The following is a 17,674-nucleotide window of genomic DNA, read 5'->3' on the forward strand; positions in this document are numbered from 1 at the left end:
CCAACTACATAAAAAAAAAATGACACTTTCTTGAGATTAATTCTACTTTAAGTAGAGGAGGCTTACCTCAGCTTCACTTACACAACCCAGACAACTCCTTTGCAGTGTGCCTGGGAAAACACCATTTCACTAAAATGGTTGCATGTTCCAGATCTGCAGTATCATAAATTTCAAGGAAAATAAAGCCTCTTCTAAGCTGTAAGATATGCAGCTTTGTTTAATAAAGCAGATTATAAAATAATTTACAATTCCAAGCAAATCACACAGTTTAGAAAAATAACTTTTGCTTCAAAATTCCATTTTCTAATGAAGCAACAGATAAGCAAACAGATCTCTCATGTATCTATATAGTGCAGAATGTACTGGAGAAAAACAAGCAGGAAGTAGAAAGGTGTTTGTAGTGTTGCCTTCTCATGTTTCTAGACATCAGAAAACTGCCATTTTCACTTGAAGGCAGGAATCACAGAAGGTAGGGGTTGGAAGGGACTTCTACAGATCATCCAGTCCAACTCCCCTGCCAAAGCAGGATCACTCAGGGCAGGCCGCACAGGAATGCATCTAGGTGGGTTTTGAAACTCTCCAGAAAAGGAGACTCCACAACACCTCTGGGCAGCTGTTCCAGTGCACTGTTACCCTCACTGTAAAGAAGTTTCTCCTCATGTTGAGGTGGAACCTCCTGTGTTGTAGCTTGTACCTGTTGTTCCTTGTCCTATCACTGGGCACCACTGAAAAGAGCCTGGCACCTTCATCTTGACACCCACCCCTCAGGTATTTATAGACGTTGATAAGATCCCCTCTCAGCCTTCTCAAGACTAAACAGCCCCAGGTCTCTCAGTCATTTTTCATAGGAGAGGTGTTCAAGTCCCACAGTCATCCTTGTAGCCTCTGTTGGATTCTCTCCAGCAGATCCCTGTCTCTCTGGAGCCCCAAACTGGACACAGTATTCCAGGTGTGGTCTCGCAGGAAGCACTGGGTATTCTATCAGAGCTTGTCCTGCATGGTCAGTGATCTTCTGTGACTTGCATTCCCGCTCAGGATCGTATCAGTTAGCAGACACAGGAAACTTCCTGATGTTATTTGGACATTTCCATAGATGTTTATGAGGAAAAGAGATCTTCATGGACTTAAACCTTCCTCTAAGTATAAAGCACAATCCAGCAGCATGTTCTACAGTTAATACTGAGTCAGGTACCGGTGGTCTAACACAAAGCTACGTTTTGCCTGTCCTGGACCAACTCAGCTGGGAAAAATTACATTTAATCAAATATTTTAAAATATCTATAATTTCAGACATAGAGATCTGCATAGGTTTTATTGGTGTAACTCATGCCTTTGAGTACGTGGAAGTATGTACATGTAAGACAATGTGTTGTAATCATATGTGCATGCAAAACAAACAGATGTTAACTCTTTTGATTCATTTCACAATGTGGCTACATATAAAGAGTGCAAACCTGAACAGCACAGCACAATCCAGATGGAAAATTAGGTGGGAAATACTAACAATGGCTAAAGGAAATTTCCTGGTCAAAACACTACTAATTTGAAGGAAGAAAGCAAAATAAAAACGTGGTCCGGAAACTTTCACAGTGGGACACCTAGAGACAAGGTGCATAACCCCTGTCTCACCATCAGTCTCAGCAACATCCTCCTGTCCTAGTCCACAGCAGCAAAGACTCTGGCCAGAGCAGCAGCTGCTTTACATCTCCAGAGCTCAATGTAAATTGTCATTCAGATCAATGGGTTTTGGTACAGACTGAGCTTTTCTGCTGTACGAACAGCTGGTGAAGGAGTTGACTGATATGAAGTTACAAGAAAGCTATTGTCAGAAAAGGGTGATCTCATGGAAGCAATAGATGTGGATGTCTCAGTAACATAGCACATTTAAAATGCTATTTCCTTGCTGGCAGACACATAAAATATTATGAGCACTCTTGTAGTTCAAACATCTGAAAAAGGCACCATCCATCACCATTTTCCGTGAATCTGTATTATAGAGGACATTGACAAGACTTTCCTTAAAATTCTGTTATTTTTACATGTTTCTAAAACTGGAATAAAACATACAGAACAAAAATTCTTAAGTGTATTTATTAATGTTGGATTTTTTTAATGCAGTAATAATGTTATTTTCAGTGTAGGTTTACAATCCAGTTTCATTGTTCTTTATGTCAAAACAAGAGATAAGATCACCCTGATCAGAAAAGTCAAACTGTGCTTTCAGGTAGTTATGGACAAATCTCACTGACAGCAGAATCAACAGTATTTGCACGTGAAGTGAGAATCTGCTTCAAAAACCCACTAAAAAGATTAAGAACTCTTGCTAACAACATCCTTTTCACACAGAAGTCACTTGCATACAGGGAGAAAAATATATATTCAGGATATGAAGACCAAGTTCTGTAAAGCCATGTCACTGACTGCTACAGCATTAAAATGTGACTTAGTCTATTAATATGGACAACCAGTTGTGACAGAAACAGGAACAGCTCTTCCCCATTCCTTAGTTTTAATGATGCACAGCCTGGTGAATGCAGTTTTCCAAAGCACACCTGTTTCACCTGGCCATTGTTTTAAGAAGATAAAAGCTCAGTTCTTTATCAATGGTTATGAAGCAAGTTTCTATCCTTCCATCAGATACAAAAAGACTGCTGTCATTAATTTCCAAGGCCTTGTGCATCAAATGCTGCAGCTTGGAGCAAGGCATGGACAATGCTGAAAACAACTACTGTACAACATGGCTTTATGCTGAAAACAATTACTTAACTGCCACCTCTTTAGCATGGAATAAGCTAAGCACCAAGGGACACGTGAGCAGTGAGAAATAGTTTTGTAGTTATTAGTAGCATCTTCTTTCTTCCTTTGTACTATTAACCAAAGCTAATGTTAAAGCAACTAAGAGGAACCAAACAGATTCTCCACTTCCATTTTTTGCCTAAGTAAATGATATTGTCTGGATGTGAAAATTCACATTTCACTATTCGAAGTTTCAGCCTCTGAACCTAAAGCTGGAGCTTTGTCTAAATGCATCAGAGGACACAAAACCAAACCATCTCTTGGTTCTAGAGGTTACCTCCCTCAGAGACACCCAACCTCATCCAGGTCCTAGAGGAATGATGCGCTCACCATCCTGAAATACCGAGGCTGAGTTGGGCGCCAGTTATCAACCAGGGGCAAATCAGGTTCATCCTCAGCATTCTTGGATAGGCTGCGAAGCTTTGCCATCTGCAGGAAAGCAAAAACCAAAGTGTCCTGATGGAGCTCTCTTGAGATCAAATCTAGAGCTCAACAGTTAAACCAAGGAGCCTGGGACCTAGCCCCAGAAGCTGGCAAGAAAGTCTCCTTCTCAGTTGTGAAGATGTTCTTCACTCCATCACCACAAGAACAGTTCCCTTGACAATAACACTCTTAGAAACAGACAGAACAATAAAAATGGGTTCTGCTTGAACAGGATTGTGAAAAGTGCTGTCACTTACTGTCTGCAGAACTGTGTACAGCCAGGGAAACACAAATAGAACAGCCTATGCTCCAATAAAGCTCTCCCTATGATAACCCTGCTTTAGTGTCTGATTGTTGAGAAATACCTGGAATTGCAAGGTTTTAAGGGTCAGTTATAAACTACCTGTTCATTTCCATGGTGGGTCTTCAACAGAGGATCTATTCTGCTGCAGGCTCATCAGGAGAAGGATAAAAACATTTTCCCAGGTGCACACTGAAAATGGAGCCCCATGAATGGCACACTTCAATGTATTCCAACTGACTTCAATACATTGATGCATCTAACTTTTATGGTACAGACTTAAAGTCTGATAGAAGGAGAACTTCTGTCTGGGATCTAAAAGCTGAGTTTACTGTGACTATATTAATCCCAATTCATGGACTGAGCTAGTCCAGGTATCTCCACACTGGTCTTCACTGCACAGCTCAGAAAAGACAGCTACCTCAGTTTGCCTAACAATAATGACATTGCATTTGCAACCAGTAAATACAGAATCATAGAATGGTTTGGTTTGGAACAGACCTTAAAAGACACCTAGTGCCAAATCCCTGCCATGGGCAGTGACACTTCCTACTAGACCTGGTTGCTTAAGGCCCCATCCAACATGGCTTTCAACACTTCCAGGCCTGGAGCTTCCACAACTTCTCTAGGCAGCCTGTTCCTGTGCCTCACCCCTCTCAATCTGAAGGATTTCTTTCTAATGTCTAATCTAAATGTAGCTTCTTCCAGTCTGAAGCCATTAGCCCTTGCTCTATCACAATATGCCTTTTTAAAACCTCTCCAGCAGGTTCCCTTCGAATTCTGGAAAGCTTCTACATGGTCTCTCTGGAGCCTTCTTTAGCCATCTGCTGGATTCTTCTTAAATTTCAGATGAAGTATAATTTGTATAGAACGGTAGGAGTTGAAAATAGTCTATATAGTGATAAAGTACTATCAGAGAATAGATTGCTGGGGTTTATTATTATTTGTGGAAGATCCGCCCTACTTAGTAAAAACAAGTCTCAAAATGCAGCAAATATTCATGCTATAGTTACATAAAGGTGAACAAATTAGTCTGTGATTGCATAGAGCTATTCCACTGTTAAATTCCTACCCTTTCATTAAAAGTAATCTGAGCATCCTGGCCACCCACTCTGCATGTCCCAGGGATTTCTGCTGGATTGATTTTTCCTGCAGTATCCTGATTCACAGTGACTGCACTTACCCTTGGAGGTAATTTACTGTTACCATCTGGCTGCAAAAACATCCAAGTGTTCCACTGTAAATGCACACACACTCCAAATAATTACTGTTAATGAGACTGCAATGGTAGTACACTTTCTAGGATTAGAATAATTGGTAACGCAATCCTCTTTTATGAACACATTCTTTGGAGCCTACAGGCACTGTGAAGTGAGGAACGTCCTTCTGTTGTGTTTGTACCGAGTCCCTCATACACTGCCAGTTCTGCCTGAAGAGTGGCTATCTCAGGGTAAGAGCCAGTGCCTCATCTCTGTGTAGCTATTCCCTTTTGACATTAAATGCTCCATCTTTTCTATAGTAGGGCTAGTGAGAGAACAGTCTCTGTGTTTCCCAAACCTCACCAAATTTGCATAAACTGAACAAAAAAAGAAAAAAAAGCGATGACCCAAATACAGCAGTGATCCAGAACTCCTTTCATGAAGCTGAATCAATGTGATTAAGTACTCCATTAAAACCACATTTTAGATCGTAAATGCTCAATGACTACACTCTTCCCAATGAAATCTGGAGCTGATCTGTAATACAAACCTCTAAGCAGATTTATTTTGTGGAAACCAGTCAGACAATTTCTCACAGAACAAATGGGCATTTTACTTGTCAAAAGAGTAAGATCAGGTTATGACATGTAACTAAAAAGAAGTGGTCACAGTATTATTTATTTGAAGTTTACCTGGTCTGAACTGACTATGATAGGCTCTCTGAGGATAATCCAGGTGATGCACTCTTCGCAGGGAGGAGTAGTGAAAGACCCATGGTATGTCCAGTAGTCATGAGATTTAGGGAAAAGAATTGAAGGGTCGAAGTTTGGAAAAGGAGCTTTTTTCCCCTTTAAAAAAATCACAACAAAACCAAGCAGAAAACTCTTCAACGGCTCTAGTCAAGATTAGGTAAAGATACTTCAAAGGCACAAATTAAGGAAACAAATCACACACCTACACAAGACGTGATGCTGCAGTGTAAAGATAAGTGTGCTAAATGACCCTTACAGATGCCCAGAGAAGCAGGACACAACATACAACTCCATGATGCTACTTCTTGTACCTGAGCTAGCGTGAAGCAGTGTCATTACCAATGTGCTTTACTCATTTCTGTGCAGAAGCACTCTCCCTTCTAGCTTCTTTTCTTAAGGACAGTCTGCCTATCTACTGCATATTGGATCAGGGCACCATACAATGAAGTGTGACAGAGGTATTCTACATTTGTAACACTTGTGCTAATAAACAAGACAGCCTATGACGGTGAGATTCTTATCACATGTTATCTGAGACAGATGCCTAGTCACTGGCATTTCCAGAGGTCCATTAAGCAGCCTGTTTCAAGACAAAACAGATCAATTTCAAAAGGTGCTCTTTTTTTATCACTGACCACTGAGGGAATAAGACTGCATGCCTAGTTTTGAGGTGAGTAAAGTTTGGCAAGGTGATTATCATTTTCACAACATCAGAAGGCCCACTAAAGCCAGGCTTGTATCTACATGGAAGAAAGGACTTTCCTTGCTGAGGAAAAGCCACCCATGGTTTCATTGATGAGTATAGTCTGGCAATGTTGCAGAGCAGAATTTGGGAACTAGAAAGTCATGCTTCTTGGCTTCTTTTTTTTTTTTTTTGTCTTGAGAATTTGCAGCAATCTTCTTATATTGAAAAGCCCAACATGGTTACCTTTGTTTTGATAGCATTTATTTCTTCGAGAATTCTCTTCATCTCTGGTTTGGGAGTTTTCCCTACCTGTAAAGAAGAAAGCATGAGCTAACCAAAGAGTTCTGCTCCATCAGTTTTCTTCTTTCTCTCTTTTTTTTTTTTTAATATGTGCATCTAAGCATAGCTCAACTATAAAATTACAATGCATTAACCCAACATATCACCCTTGACACTGCCTTCTGTCTCTACCCTTTGCCAGTACTCCAACAGAAATTATGACCCAAATGAGGAAATTATATCAGTACAGAAACTGAGCACCAAAGGTAATTTCACAATACCTCTGACTCTGCTGACACTGAATTTTAACCTAACAGAGATTTACAACTCTGCAGTCTCCAGTACAGCATTTGTGAGAAGTTTTGTTCTAGCTAAAAAATTTGATTTCATGCTTGCATTTGTTGATCTCAATACTCACAACCATCTTTCTATCCCTAATGAATATTAATTAAAGAGAGCAGGGGCCACTATTTCAGGCTAAGACTGCAAGCCCCCCAAAAGATTCTGGAAAAGGATGAGTAAGTCATATTCTCTGGGAGTTGGTTTTGCCTGGGAGAAAGTTCATGAAAAGCCTAGGGTCAGCATCTGTCCTTGATGTCAGCCCATGATTAGCATAGAAGACAACTGACTGCTGTTGGTCAGAAGGCCACTACTGACATTGTGTCCCCAAAGCAGGGGCAGATACATCTGGATTTACAGCTTCCACCAGCCACACAGAGACACACTAGCTGCTGGGATAAGTGTATGTAATGTTGCCTACCATTTGAGATAAGATGACTCATGCTCTGTAAATTGAAAAGCATGCACTGCTAAAAGCCAGGCCTTTCCATGTGGTACCATCTCTCCGAAATACACTTGCTTGTTTAACCCTGTAAGAATAGAAAACTCTACAGCTGCAATATGAAGGATTGCATGCTTCCATTTACTTGCAAAAATATGGCCAAAACAGCTATTCCATCAGTTCTTCTCACAGCATCAAGGTAATTACTGTATTTGGGATTCCAGTGTAACAAATGCATCTGGAAATAAAGAAAAACATGGTAAAAAATAATCTATTGTTGAATAGCAAGCCATCACAGGTTGAATTTAGTGTTCTTCATATACATAAGGGAGTTCAGGGCAACAAAGAATGAGGATTAAGCCTTCCACAAAAAAGAAAAGAAAAAAAAAAAGGACATCAATTCATATATGAGTTGCATTTTTGCCTACTATTTGCTTTAAGATAAGCTATAAACACCTTAATACAGAAATTACAAAATAACAGAATTTTCATCTTAAAAACTGAAGAATGCAGAGAAGATGCTTAAGTAAGCAGCTACAGCATGCAGTTCAGAAGTCATCTACTGATATATGACTCTTCCATTTGGCTTTCAAATTACAGCAATTCTAGCAAAAAGTCAATAGGAATGCAAGCTTTGTATATTATTAGTCTATAGTTCTCATCTTCCCTGGGAGAATTACTTCAGCCTCACTCATGTTTATAAGAATTGATGTGAGTAAGAGTAAAATGTCACAGGTAAATAATTAGAAGGGACTCCTTGAGAAGCAGGCACATTTTGTCCCACCTGAATGATAATGCCAAATGTTATTTTACGCTCTATTTTGAAGCAAAAAGTGGTGAGCCTCACCTCTCCTGCATATCTCACTCCATTCACAACATGCTCAGAGCCATGGTCATCTGATGAACCCCAATGGAAGTGAAGCTGACGCAGCCTGTAGACTCCTGGAAGTGGCCCACCTCTCAGCACTGCAATTGATAATCTGCAACAGCATTAGACTCAAGTATCTGCCAATTCTTTTAAAATAAAGATGTATTTAAACTATTTACTATGTACAGATGTTCTATGTTCTGAGACCACTCAGTACCTCCTGGAAATCTACACTGATTTCAGAAGCACTTCAGCTATATGCACTTACAGGCAGAACATTATTTGGGTTTATGCTTCCATTATATTCAACAGAGACCATTTTTAATTCAGCTGCATAAATGTGCATCTAATACCTTCTGAGATATACCAAAGATACCTGGACAGGACTGGAAGATGTGATACAAGACCTGTAGAACTGTACCTTTCTAAAGCAAGATGGCATCAAGGCATCAAAATAGGCAGGAGATGCCTGTGTTTGGATAACTGAAACAAGCCCCTAATCAGAACACAGAGTAATTCTGCTTGTCTTAAGGTAGACACTCAACAGATGGTGATCTGAATTGCTCTGTGGACTCCATTGGTTAAGTGTGACACCATCTCTGTTGAGTAGAATGGGGATTGAGAGACATAACCCATCTGCTTTTAAAAGCCCACATAAGACACCTTAACTTGGATGTCTTAATCTTCCCCCAAATTCCATCTAATAGCTACCTGTACCAAAGCACACAATAATAACTATGCTTAAGACCAACTACTGAAGTGCTGGATGATAAAAAAATTCCCACAAAATTCCACAAATTGTGTCTCTTACTGCAGTCTATGAATTGTCTGTTTAAAAAGCTATGAAATTACTGATGCTGCTCCTGCTGTAATTGCTGCTCCCTCTGGCTGTGGAAGAGCAGGAAAAAAACCAGCAAATGAGCCAGAAAAGCAATCTCTGAGAAGCTATTTTACTAAAGAAAAGTTCAGCCTGTGATGAACAATACCCTGCATTCTACATTTTCTTTAAAATTTGCATTATATACCAAGTGAAGGAGGTGTATTTGAAAGGATTTCACAGTAAAAATGGAAAAACCTCTCTGCATTCACAAAATACTAATTAATATTTGATTCTCATCCACTGTATTTGGAGATAGAAGTTATAGCATTACTATAAAACATTCAGCACTTCTCAAGAACAGATCAGGGACCTGGGGGTGCTGGTCAATAGTAGGCTGAACATGAGCCAGCAATGTGCCCAGGTGGCCACAAGAGCCAATGGCATTCTGGCCTGGATCAGGAATAGTGTGGCCAGCAGGACAAGGGAGGTTATTCTTCCCCTGTACTCAGCACTGGTCAGGCCACACCTTGAGTACTGTGTCCAGTTCTGGGCTCCTCAATCCAAGAGAGATGTTGAGGTACTGGAACGTGTCCAGAGAAGGGCAACGCAGATCATGAGGGGTCTGGAACACAAACCCTGTGAGGAGAGGCTGAGGGAGCTGGGGGTGTTCAGCCTGGAGAAGAGGAGGCTCAGGGGTGACCTCATTGCTATCTACAACTACCTGAAGGGAGGTTGTAGCCAGGTGGGGGTTGGTCTCTTCTCCCAGGCAACCAGCAGCAGAACAAGAGGACACAGTCTCAAGCTGTGCCAGGGGAGGTATAGGCTGGGTGTTAGGAGGAAGTTCTTCACAGAGAGGGTGATTGCCCATTGGAATGGGCTGCCCAGGGAGGTGGTGGAGTCGCCATCGCTGGAGACGTTCAAGAGGAGACTGGATGAGGCACTTAGTGCCATGGTCTAGTTGATTGCTTAGGGCTGGGTGATCGGTTGGACTGGATGATCTTGGAGGTCTCTTCCAACCTGGTTGATTCTATGATTCTATCAAGAACAAGGATGACTTAGAGCACTTCTGCTATGAGAATAAGCTGAGCTAGTTCGTTTAGCCTAGAGAAGCAAAGACTCCAGGGGAATCTTATAGCTGCCTTCCAATACCTGAAAAGATCCTACAGGAAAGCTAGAGAGGGACTTTTCATAAGGGTGTCTAGCGACAGGACTAGGGGGAATGGTTTTAAGCTGAGGGAGAGTAGGTTTAGAGTAGATCTTAGGAGGAAGTTCTTCAGTATGAGGGTGGTGAGACTCTGGAATAAGTTGCCCAGAATGAGTGAAGATGCCCCTCTCCGGATGTGTTTAAGGCCAGACTGGATGAAACCTTGGGCAACCAAGTCTAGGTGAGAGGCATCCCTCCCCATGGCAGGGCAGTTGGAGTAGGTGATCTCTGAGGTCCCTTCCAACCTAAGCCACTCTATGATCTCAATATGATAGAGAAAAATATCCTTAAATCTGAAAGGAATGAAATCCATGATCGTCTCAAGAAATGCAGCACTAAGAGTATTCACTGCTGAACATGAAGAGCAACCTGTCATTCTCAACAACTTGCTTTCACTTGTTCCCACTGACATGCAGTACTGTGGCTGATACAGATAGAGTAACAGTAATAGCTGACAAGGTCATCAAGTCTCCATTAAAATAGATGTGTAAAACCAAATAATCCAGTTTAAGGTAAAACCATGTCATTAGTTCCACTAATAGTGGGCTATCAGCAGACACTTTCAGCTGGCTTATAGGTGAAGCTGTGCATCACCACATGCCAACACATTCCTGCTTCACTCATCCACAAATAGACAGTAGCTTTTACTTGGCACTCTTTAAACAGGCAGAATGATGCAAAGATGAAGATGCCTATGAACCAGCATCTCCTGAAGGACAAAAAGGTGTTTTCTTTCTTTGAATTGCAACTGTATAAAACTTAGAAATACATGAAATGACAATGTAAGTAAATGAAATGTCCTGGTCAATAAATGAATCTTTTCCTTTGCCTTAGAAAAGGTAAAGTAAAAGACAGATACAAGAATGAAGTTCTCCAGTATCTAAAGCTTAAAAAAAAAATCCCAAAGTATGTCTGCATAGCTCAAAATTAGTAAAAGAAACCTTTACTTCTGTCAAACATGTGGCTAGGACCTTGAATTCTAAAGGTACTTTTATCGTCTTGGGATTTTGCTTTCAGAAAATATTAACACAAATAAATCCACACTCATACAGCAGTTAGAAAAAGAATAGAAGTTTATAAAAGAAATTATGGTATCTTTAATTTGGTTTTCAGTACTGTTAAAATACAGCTTTATTTTTATATATTTTTTTACATACATATATGTAACAAGGAATTATTCTAACAATTATCACACAGGAAATGTTCACCTTAAATATCTGAGACTCCCAGTTTTAAGGTTGTTTCCTTATCACAAAACACTTACCAAAGGATACTTTTCTAGAGGGCCCAATGTCTCACTCTGAGCTCCTACCTGTGAAACTGCATGAAACCAAAAGCAAGGGCTTTCAAAAAGGAGCCTGCAGGCTCACTCCCTGATACAGGAGCACCATGCTCTTTTCTTAGTCCTCTGAAATACTACAGAATCCTCACATGGCTAGCTGAGTGTCTGGACTTACTTCTCAATACTGGAGACATGTTTTTCTGTTCCTGTTTCTGCTCTACAGGAAGCAAAAGGATGGTCACAGCATTACCAAAATCTAACTCCCTCAAATTGACTGACATTAAAGCAACATGGCTGAGCTGTAGGAATATACAGACCACCAGGGAGAAAAGCATTTACTCCTTATCAGTGCCTTATCATTGCAAACCCTCATCACACTGGTAAGTAACTGTTATTGTAGGGGCTGCCAAAGTACCCATGTTCTGGTATGGGTTTTACGAGGCACAGCCACCTAAGAGGTTTTGATTTCAGCTCCTAGTTCTTCCCTGCATTTTGAGACTACAACCTTCACCTGCTATGATTTTACAGTGTTTAAGGTCCTTCTTCTGCATAGGTGTGCTAACTCAACTGAGTGCACAACAATCCATTAACTTGTACTGACAGGGAGCAGAGGCATGACACAGGTCGTAAAGTTAAGTATCTGTCATTGTGTAGTGAATTCTTAAACTCAATCAGACTTTATAAATTGCTGGAGATAAATTCTCCAATTTCTTCCTCTAGACTAATTACAAAGATAACTGTAATAAGGCCTTTTCCAGCATAATAATTGGGTTATACTGGATGGCACTTTCCCCAGAAAAATCATTTGAGTTAAAGAAACTATCCAAATGGTGAATATTCACAGTACTCCTGGCAGGAAAAACACAATCGAAGTAGAACTTGGGAAACATCCAAAGTAATTTGTTTTATCACTTACCTCTGCAATACATTCAGCAAATTATTTCACCTACCATTAATGAAAATTTAATGAAAATCTAGATAGAACTGGAGATGTATCACCACTCTAACTGACAAATGGAAATAAAGAAAGCCCTTAGTTTTCTAGTTAACTCAGAAACAATTCAGATAGATAGACAGATTGTCTTTGTTCCAAAGGAATAAAAGCTTCTTTCCTATATGACTGCAATTGCATATGTATTATGCAGCTGGTGGTTCCTTTGCACAAAAAGTAAGTCACTGCACATATCCTAAACACCGTAAAACATGCACAGTGGAATTCACTCTACAATTAGCATTACATTGAAGAAGGAACACCACCCACAGACCCTGCAGGCAATGGTATAACAAAGGAGACATAACAATAAACACTGAATGTTTCTCGCCTTCAAAGAGTTGAGAAATACACCTACTTCTTTTCCAGTGAGTCACTTTTCATTTCTGAGATCAGAACACAATAGTTACTGGGCAGCTCATCTGAAAAAACAATTCAGAACATCGCAAAACTTTCTGTTCTTTGTGGCCAGAGTGCTGCTGCCAAGCTTTAGATTGCTGTGCTGGAGGCTCCCTTCTGTGCAAAAATCTGAGTCATTATAACTATTATTAGTTTGACATTTACACAGAAAATGCAACCATTGATATATTTCAAACTGTTTCAACAAATAAAAAGAGTTAGTAAAAATGGTAAGTAATGGCCACAGAGGTTTTCTCATGTGCCACAGCTACATCTCTTTATTGACACATTGTGTTATCTAAGAGTAATAATATTTTTATCCAAGTAACACTAAAGAGTCACACTTTGCTAGAAAAGTAATCAAACTCAACTTCATAGTCATTTGTAAGTTTTGACAGTGTATTAGCCAGTCCACATTACATACGTTTTGATCCTCAGCTTTCATGAAACCCAAGTCATTCATTAAAAATCCATTAGGCCAATCAACCTATTAGCAAAATTCCTCCTAGTAATTATAGCTGTCAATCCTAGTTATATTGGAATAGAAACTGGAACCTTTAATGCAGTTAAGAAACACTGAATGACAGACTTTTCAATATTTTACTGAAATTGAAACTTCTTTTCCCTTTCCTTACAATCTCATGTACTATAAATAATAACACAATTCCGTTGACCTTGACATATGAATAAAGATGTATGCATTTGATTTTTCCTTTTATCACAGTACTAATGTAATTTCATACTGCCTTCAGTAATGTTTTTTCCTTTGAAATACAGCCAACAGTATTAACACAAAAGTCAGTGGTTCTGCCAACATAAACTAAATATTTCTAGCACCTGTTAAGCAGAATAAACATAGCTCTTCAAAATATATAACACACTGACTCTTAAAAGCTACCTATTATATATGCAGCACATTGTATGTTGTCATTAACTACAAGCAGATAAAAGATATTGGGCATTAAAACTGACACACTGGAATTCCTTGGCTCAATAATCCTCATTAGGACAGAATCTCATGAATGCCAAAGGGAGTTTTAACTGATTAAAAACCATGACTCTATGGCAACATCTGGTTCATTACTTCATTTATAAGCAATTACATGGGTATGGTTTTGAAATACTGTGACATTATGATGTTCTGCTGGGCATCTCAAACAGCTTGAATGGAAGTCAGTCCTCACAGAGTCCTCACAGACAGAGTCCTCACAGAGAGAGTCCTAGACTCCTTGCTCCTGGAAAGCAACACAACTTCAACAGCTTCTGCAAGCTCAGAAATTTACCTTCCACCTTCATTCACCCTGCACCAGCTTCTTTGTGCTCTCTCCATTCCCTAGGATTTTCCCTATGGACTTTAAAAGAGGATCCAGGACCTTCCTACAAGTTGGGCAGTGCACTCGAGCTGGAGAAACCTGTGCATCACGTGCCAGCAGTACACAGAGACCTTCTGACAGCAATGGGGCATTCAGACCACACTCTCTATTCCAAGCGGCTTGAGAAATAGGCACTGATATATACTGACAGCTTGAGATGAAAACAAAACTAACCTGATCTGTCAAATGAATCGTCAAATACGACTCTGCAGGTTTTCCCATTATTGAGGATGGTCTTAGCTGAACCGGGATCATAACTAGCAAACCATGGTAGTAGGGAGCGATCGTAATGCACGTCTTTGTTATTGATTTCAATAGGTGACTGATGGCGTCCTTTGGCAATTGGGTAATTTTTGTGCCACTGATCTGGTCCTAGAAAAAAAACAGTAGTATCATGAAAATCTTTTCCAGGTAGGCACGAATTATACTTGCGTTACAATAAATGCAAGCTTGGCTTTGCTTAGTTACAGAACATCAAGTAAATGTGTGAATAAGTAGGTTATTAATCACCTGGTTGTTAATCATGTCCTGTCACTGACTGCATAAAAAACCTGTTATTCTGTCTGGACTACTGGATACCGCATGACATTCAACTGAACCTAAACTCTCATAGCAACCTCCAAACTTTACTTATTAGGAGGCTGACAATACACTGTGGAAGGGAACTAGAAATGTATACTACAAGACCAGCTGTGGCCAGAAATATGATAGGATATAGCCAAGCAATTAAAATGTGGCACCAGGTACCCATCTGGAGAGGGAAAAGGCCACTACTTTCTGTAGAAGGCAGCATTTTGAAACACAGACTTATTGTCATGGTTTAATCAATAGTTTCATGTGGAAAAAACCTGATGGAGCCTGTGCTGTTCTTCCTAGAGCTAAAGAGGGATCGGGCACATCAGGACACCCAGGTTTCCAACCTCTGCAGACAGGAGGATGGATGGTGGCTGCTCGGCAGGTGGGTGCTGCAGTGCTTGCATCAAGGCTTGCCTAAGGCTTAATTTTAAAGCTACGTCAAATTTTACTTTATACCAGCAGTAGGAAAACTAACTTTATTTAACTTAAGAGACCTCTGCCACGGCCTCTCCTTTCGCCAGCTTCACCTCTTCCACACCACCGAGTGAAGGCCAGACCCAGGCCCGCCTGGAGCCCACAGACCCTCTTCATGCACGCTCAGGACCAGGCTTCCCGTTTTGCCGGGGTCTTGCTCCCAGCCTCGCTGCCTGCGGGGGCAGCGGCCGCAGAGGAGCCGGACCGGGCCGCGGTCCCACTCACCGTTGTCGCTGTCGTAGCCCCACGGGTAGTAGTTGGGGTTGATCATGGTGTCGGTGCCGCGCCTCAGCCTGTCCCGGCGGCTCTGGCAGGACGGTGGCCTCGTGTCACGGCGTCTTTTTATAGAGTCCCGCCAACTCCATGCCCTTCCCCGCCGGCAGCGGGCCGGGAGGCACAGCAGGGCGCCCGACCGCCGGGGGCGGGGAGTGCCTCGCGCTGGGCGCCTGCTGCTGCTGCCAACCCCGCGCCCCGCGCCGCGCGCGGTTTGCCTCGGAGGTGCGGCAGGGGCCGGCGGCTGAGGGGAGCAGTGCCCTCCCGAGATGGAGCTAGAGGCGAAAGCGGATGCTGCCGCCGGCCCCTGCCGCCCAGTACATGGCAGTATAGGCAAGCATGAATGTCCAGGACCAGGGACAGCCAATGCAGGTATATATATTTCTTTCTTCAAATTCAGGTAAAATATCTATGCACACACACAGACAGGCCAGACACGTAAAACAGGAAGCTTAGCCTGGCTGGTTTCTGAAATTAAATGTACAGGTTACAGGCAGGCTGGCTGAGCTTTTTTGTGGTTGGTTGTAGAAAGCCTGTTTACTGTAAGACATCATCAGTTTAGAAGAGGCTGGGTCCGTGCCGAGGACACCCCTCGCTGATGTGTCTCCCTCTGGACGTGCCCCATAACTCTGATCTGGAGGTCACCCAGGGATGAGATGAGGCCAACAGCTTCTGTGTGTGAACGGTTACCACAGGTTGCACACCCATCCCTGTGAGATTCCCACTTAAACACTTGGAATCTGGAAATCACTATCTGATCCTGCCAGACCAAGATAAAACCTTTATTATCAAATTAAGCATAGGATGTTTGTTTTGCTTCAGCTCTGATTCTCTTTTCATTTAGCGGGATGTCATGCATCAAAGTGTGCTTAAAATTGCATGCATTCCTTATGTGACTCACATGTGACACAAAACCCAAATGACTTCTGAAAAATAGTTACCCTGAGGGAATTATCAGGCAAGTTAGAGAAGACAGAGGTTAGCACAGTGGTGTAAAATGGATGAGAGACTGACTAGGCAGAAGACAAGATACTGGACTTAAACATGAATTATTGCAATTTCAGTAGACTCTCTGAATAATAAGAAGTGATTTTTTTTTTGTAGTAATGAAGTGGGGACAAATCATGGGATTGTCATATGGAAAAGGGCAGGACCCATGTACATTGTGTAATCTACAGCACATTATGTTTAGAAGCAGAAAGTGCAGCACAGTGGTCTTGACTGATGATGTTTATGATCTGAAATGGAAGTAAAAGAGAAGGTGGAAGAGTGGAATTCATTGATGATACAAAATGTCAGTACTCATTACCAGGCAGGAGCTGCTCATAAAAAACTCAAACACAAACCAGGGGCTTGTCACTGGAGCTGGTATGACATCCCCTGAAACAGGTCTGTCATCCTCATAAAGCTGAATTGGGATGAATTAGAACAGGTGCAGGGGAGACAAGAGAACTAAAGAGCTTTTTTTTACAAGGAGAGACTATAAAAGCTTGGCGTGCTTCACATATCCGTGCTTCACGTAGCCAACAAATGGTAAGAGGGGAAGTGACAGCTGTCTGTATCTACACATCATCAGAGAGTTAAACACCAAGAAATAAGCAGATTTATTAAAGAGAAAGAGCAATGTTAGCCAATATACATGTGCTATGAATAACTTGAGGCAAGTAACAGATGAAGGTTTGGAACCACCCAAGGTGTTCCAGTAACTTTACAGTATTAAAAGTCGAAACATGAACAAAGTACACAGGAGATGTGTATTTATGCTCTACAGAGTGCATACTGTTTTCCACCTCTTCAATTTTCACTTCCCTTTCCCACTATCTTCTCACTGCCATGACCCATAGACAAATCTCCAGACCCAGAGCATCTCCTAATGAATCAGTATTCTTGCTGCTAGACTTCCAGATGGAACTATACTGCAAACATGAACATAGCTACCTGTAGTAGCCCAGGACTATGCATGTCTACTTCCAGTCCAACATTTGCTCAGATGGAACCCAACTCTTTTATCTTTTTTTTTTCAGTTTCTTAGTTTATAAAAACAGCTTTAATTTGAGCCTGAAATTACTTTTAAGTAAGGGAAGCCATAATGAGAAAATGTGTCTGGAAAGAGGAAAGGAAAAGAAATAGGAAATGGAGTTCTGGTGCTTCCTGTGCTTATACATTGAAGTTGATCAGTTGGTCTCCTCTGCCACATA

General features: G+C 41.2%; 1 protein-coding gene across 1 annotated transcript; it reads right to left on the reverse strand.

The window, feature by feature from the left end:
- Positions 1 to 3,105: 3,105 nt before the first annotated feature.
- LOC128970257 (carbonic anhydrase 3-like) lies at positions 3,106 to 15,474 on the reverse strand. Its single transcript, XM_054385367.1, has 7 exons — positions 15,429 to 15,474; positions 14,328 to 14,525; positions 8,064 to 8,182; positions 7,362 to 7,454; positions 6,400 to 6,465; positions 5,412 to 5,567; positions 3,106 to 3,225 (listed from the first exon to the last, which is right to left on the reverse strand). Exons 1-7 carry the CDS (start codon positions 15,472 to 15,474, stop codon positions 3,106 to 3,108), a joined length of 798 nt encoding a protein of 265 aa, XP_054241342.1.
- Between the last annotated feature and the right edge of the window lie 2,200 nt (positions 15,475 to 17,674).

Source organism: Indicator indicator, chromosome 12 (genome assembly GCF_027791375.1).
Source record: "Indicator indicator isolate 239-I01 chromosome 12, UM_Iind_1.1, whole genome shotgun sequence".
NCBI classification, from domain to species: Eukaryota; Metazoa; Chordata; class Aves; order Piciformes; family Indicatoridae; genus Indicator; species Indicator indicator.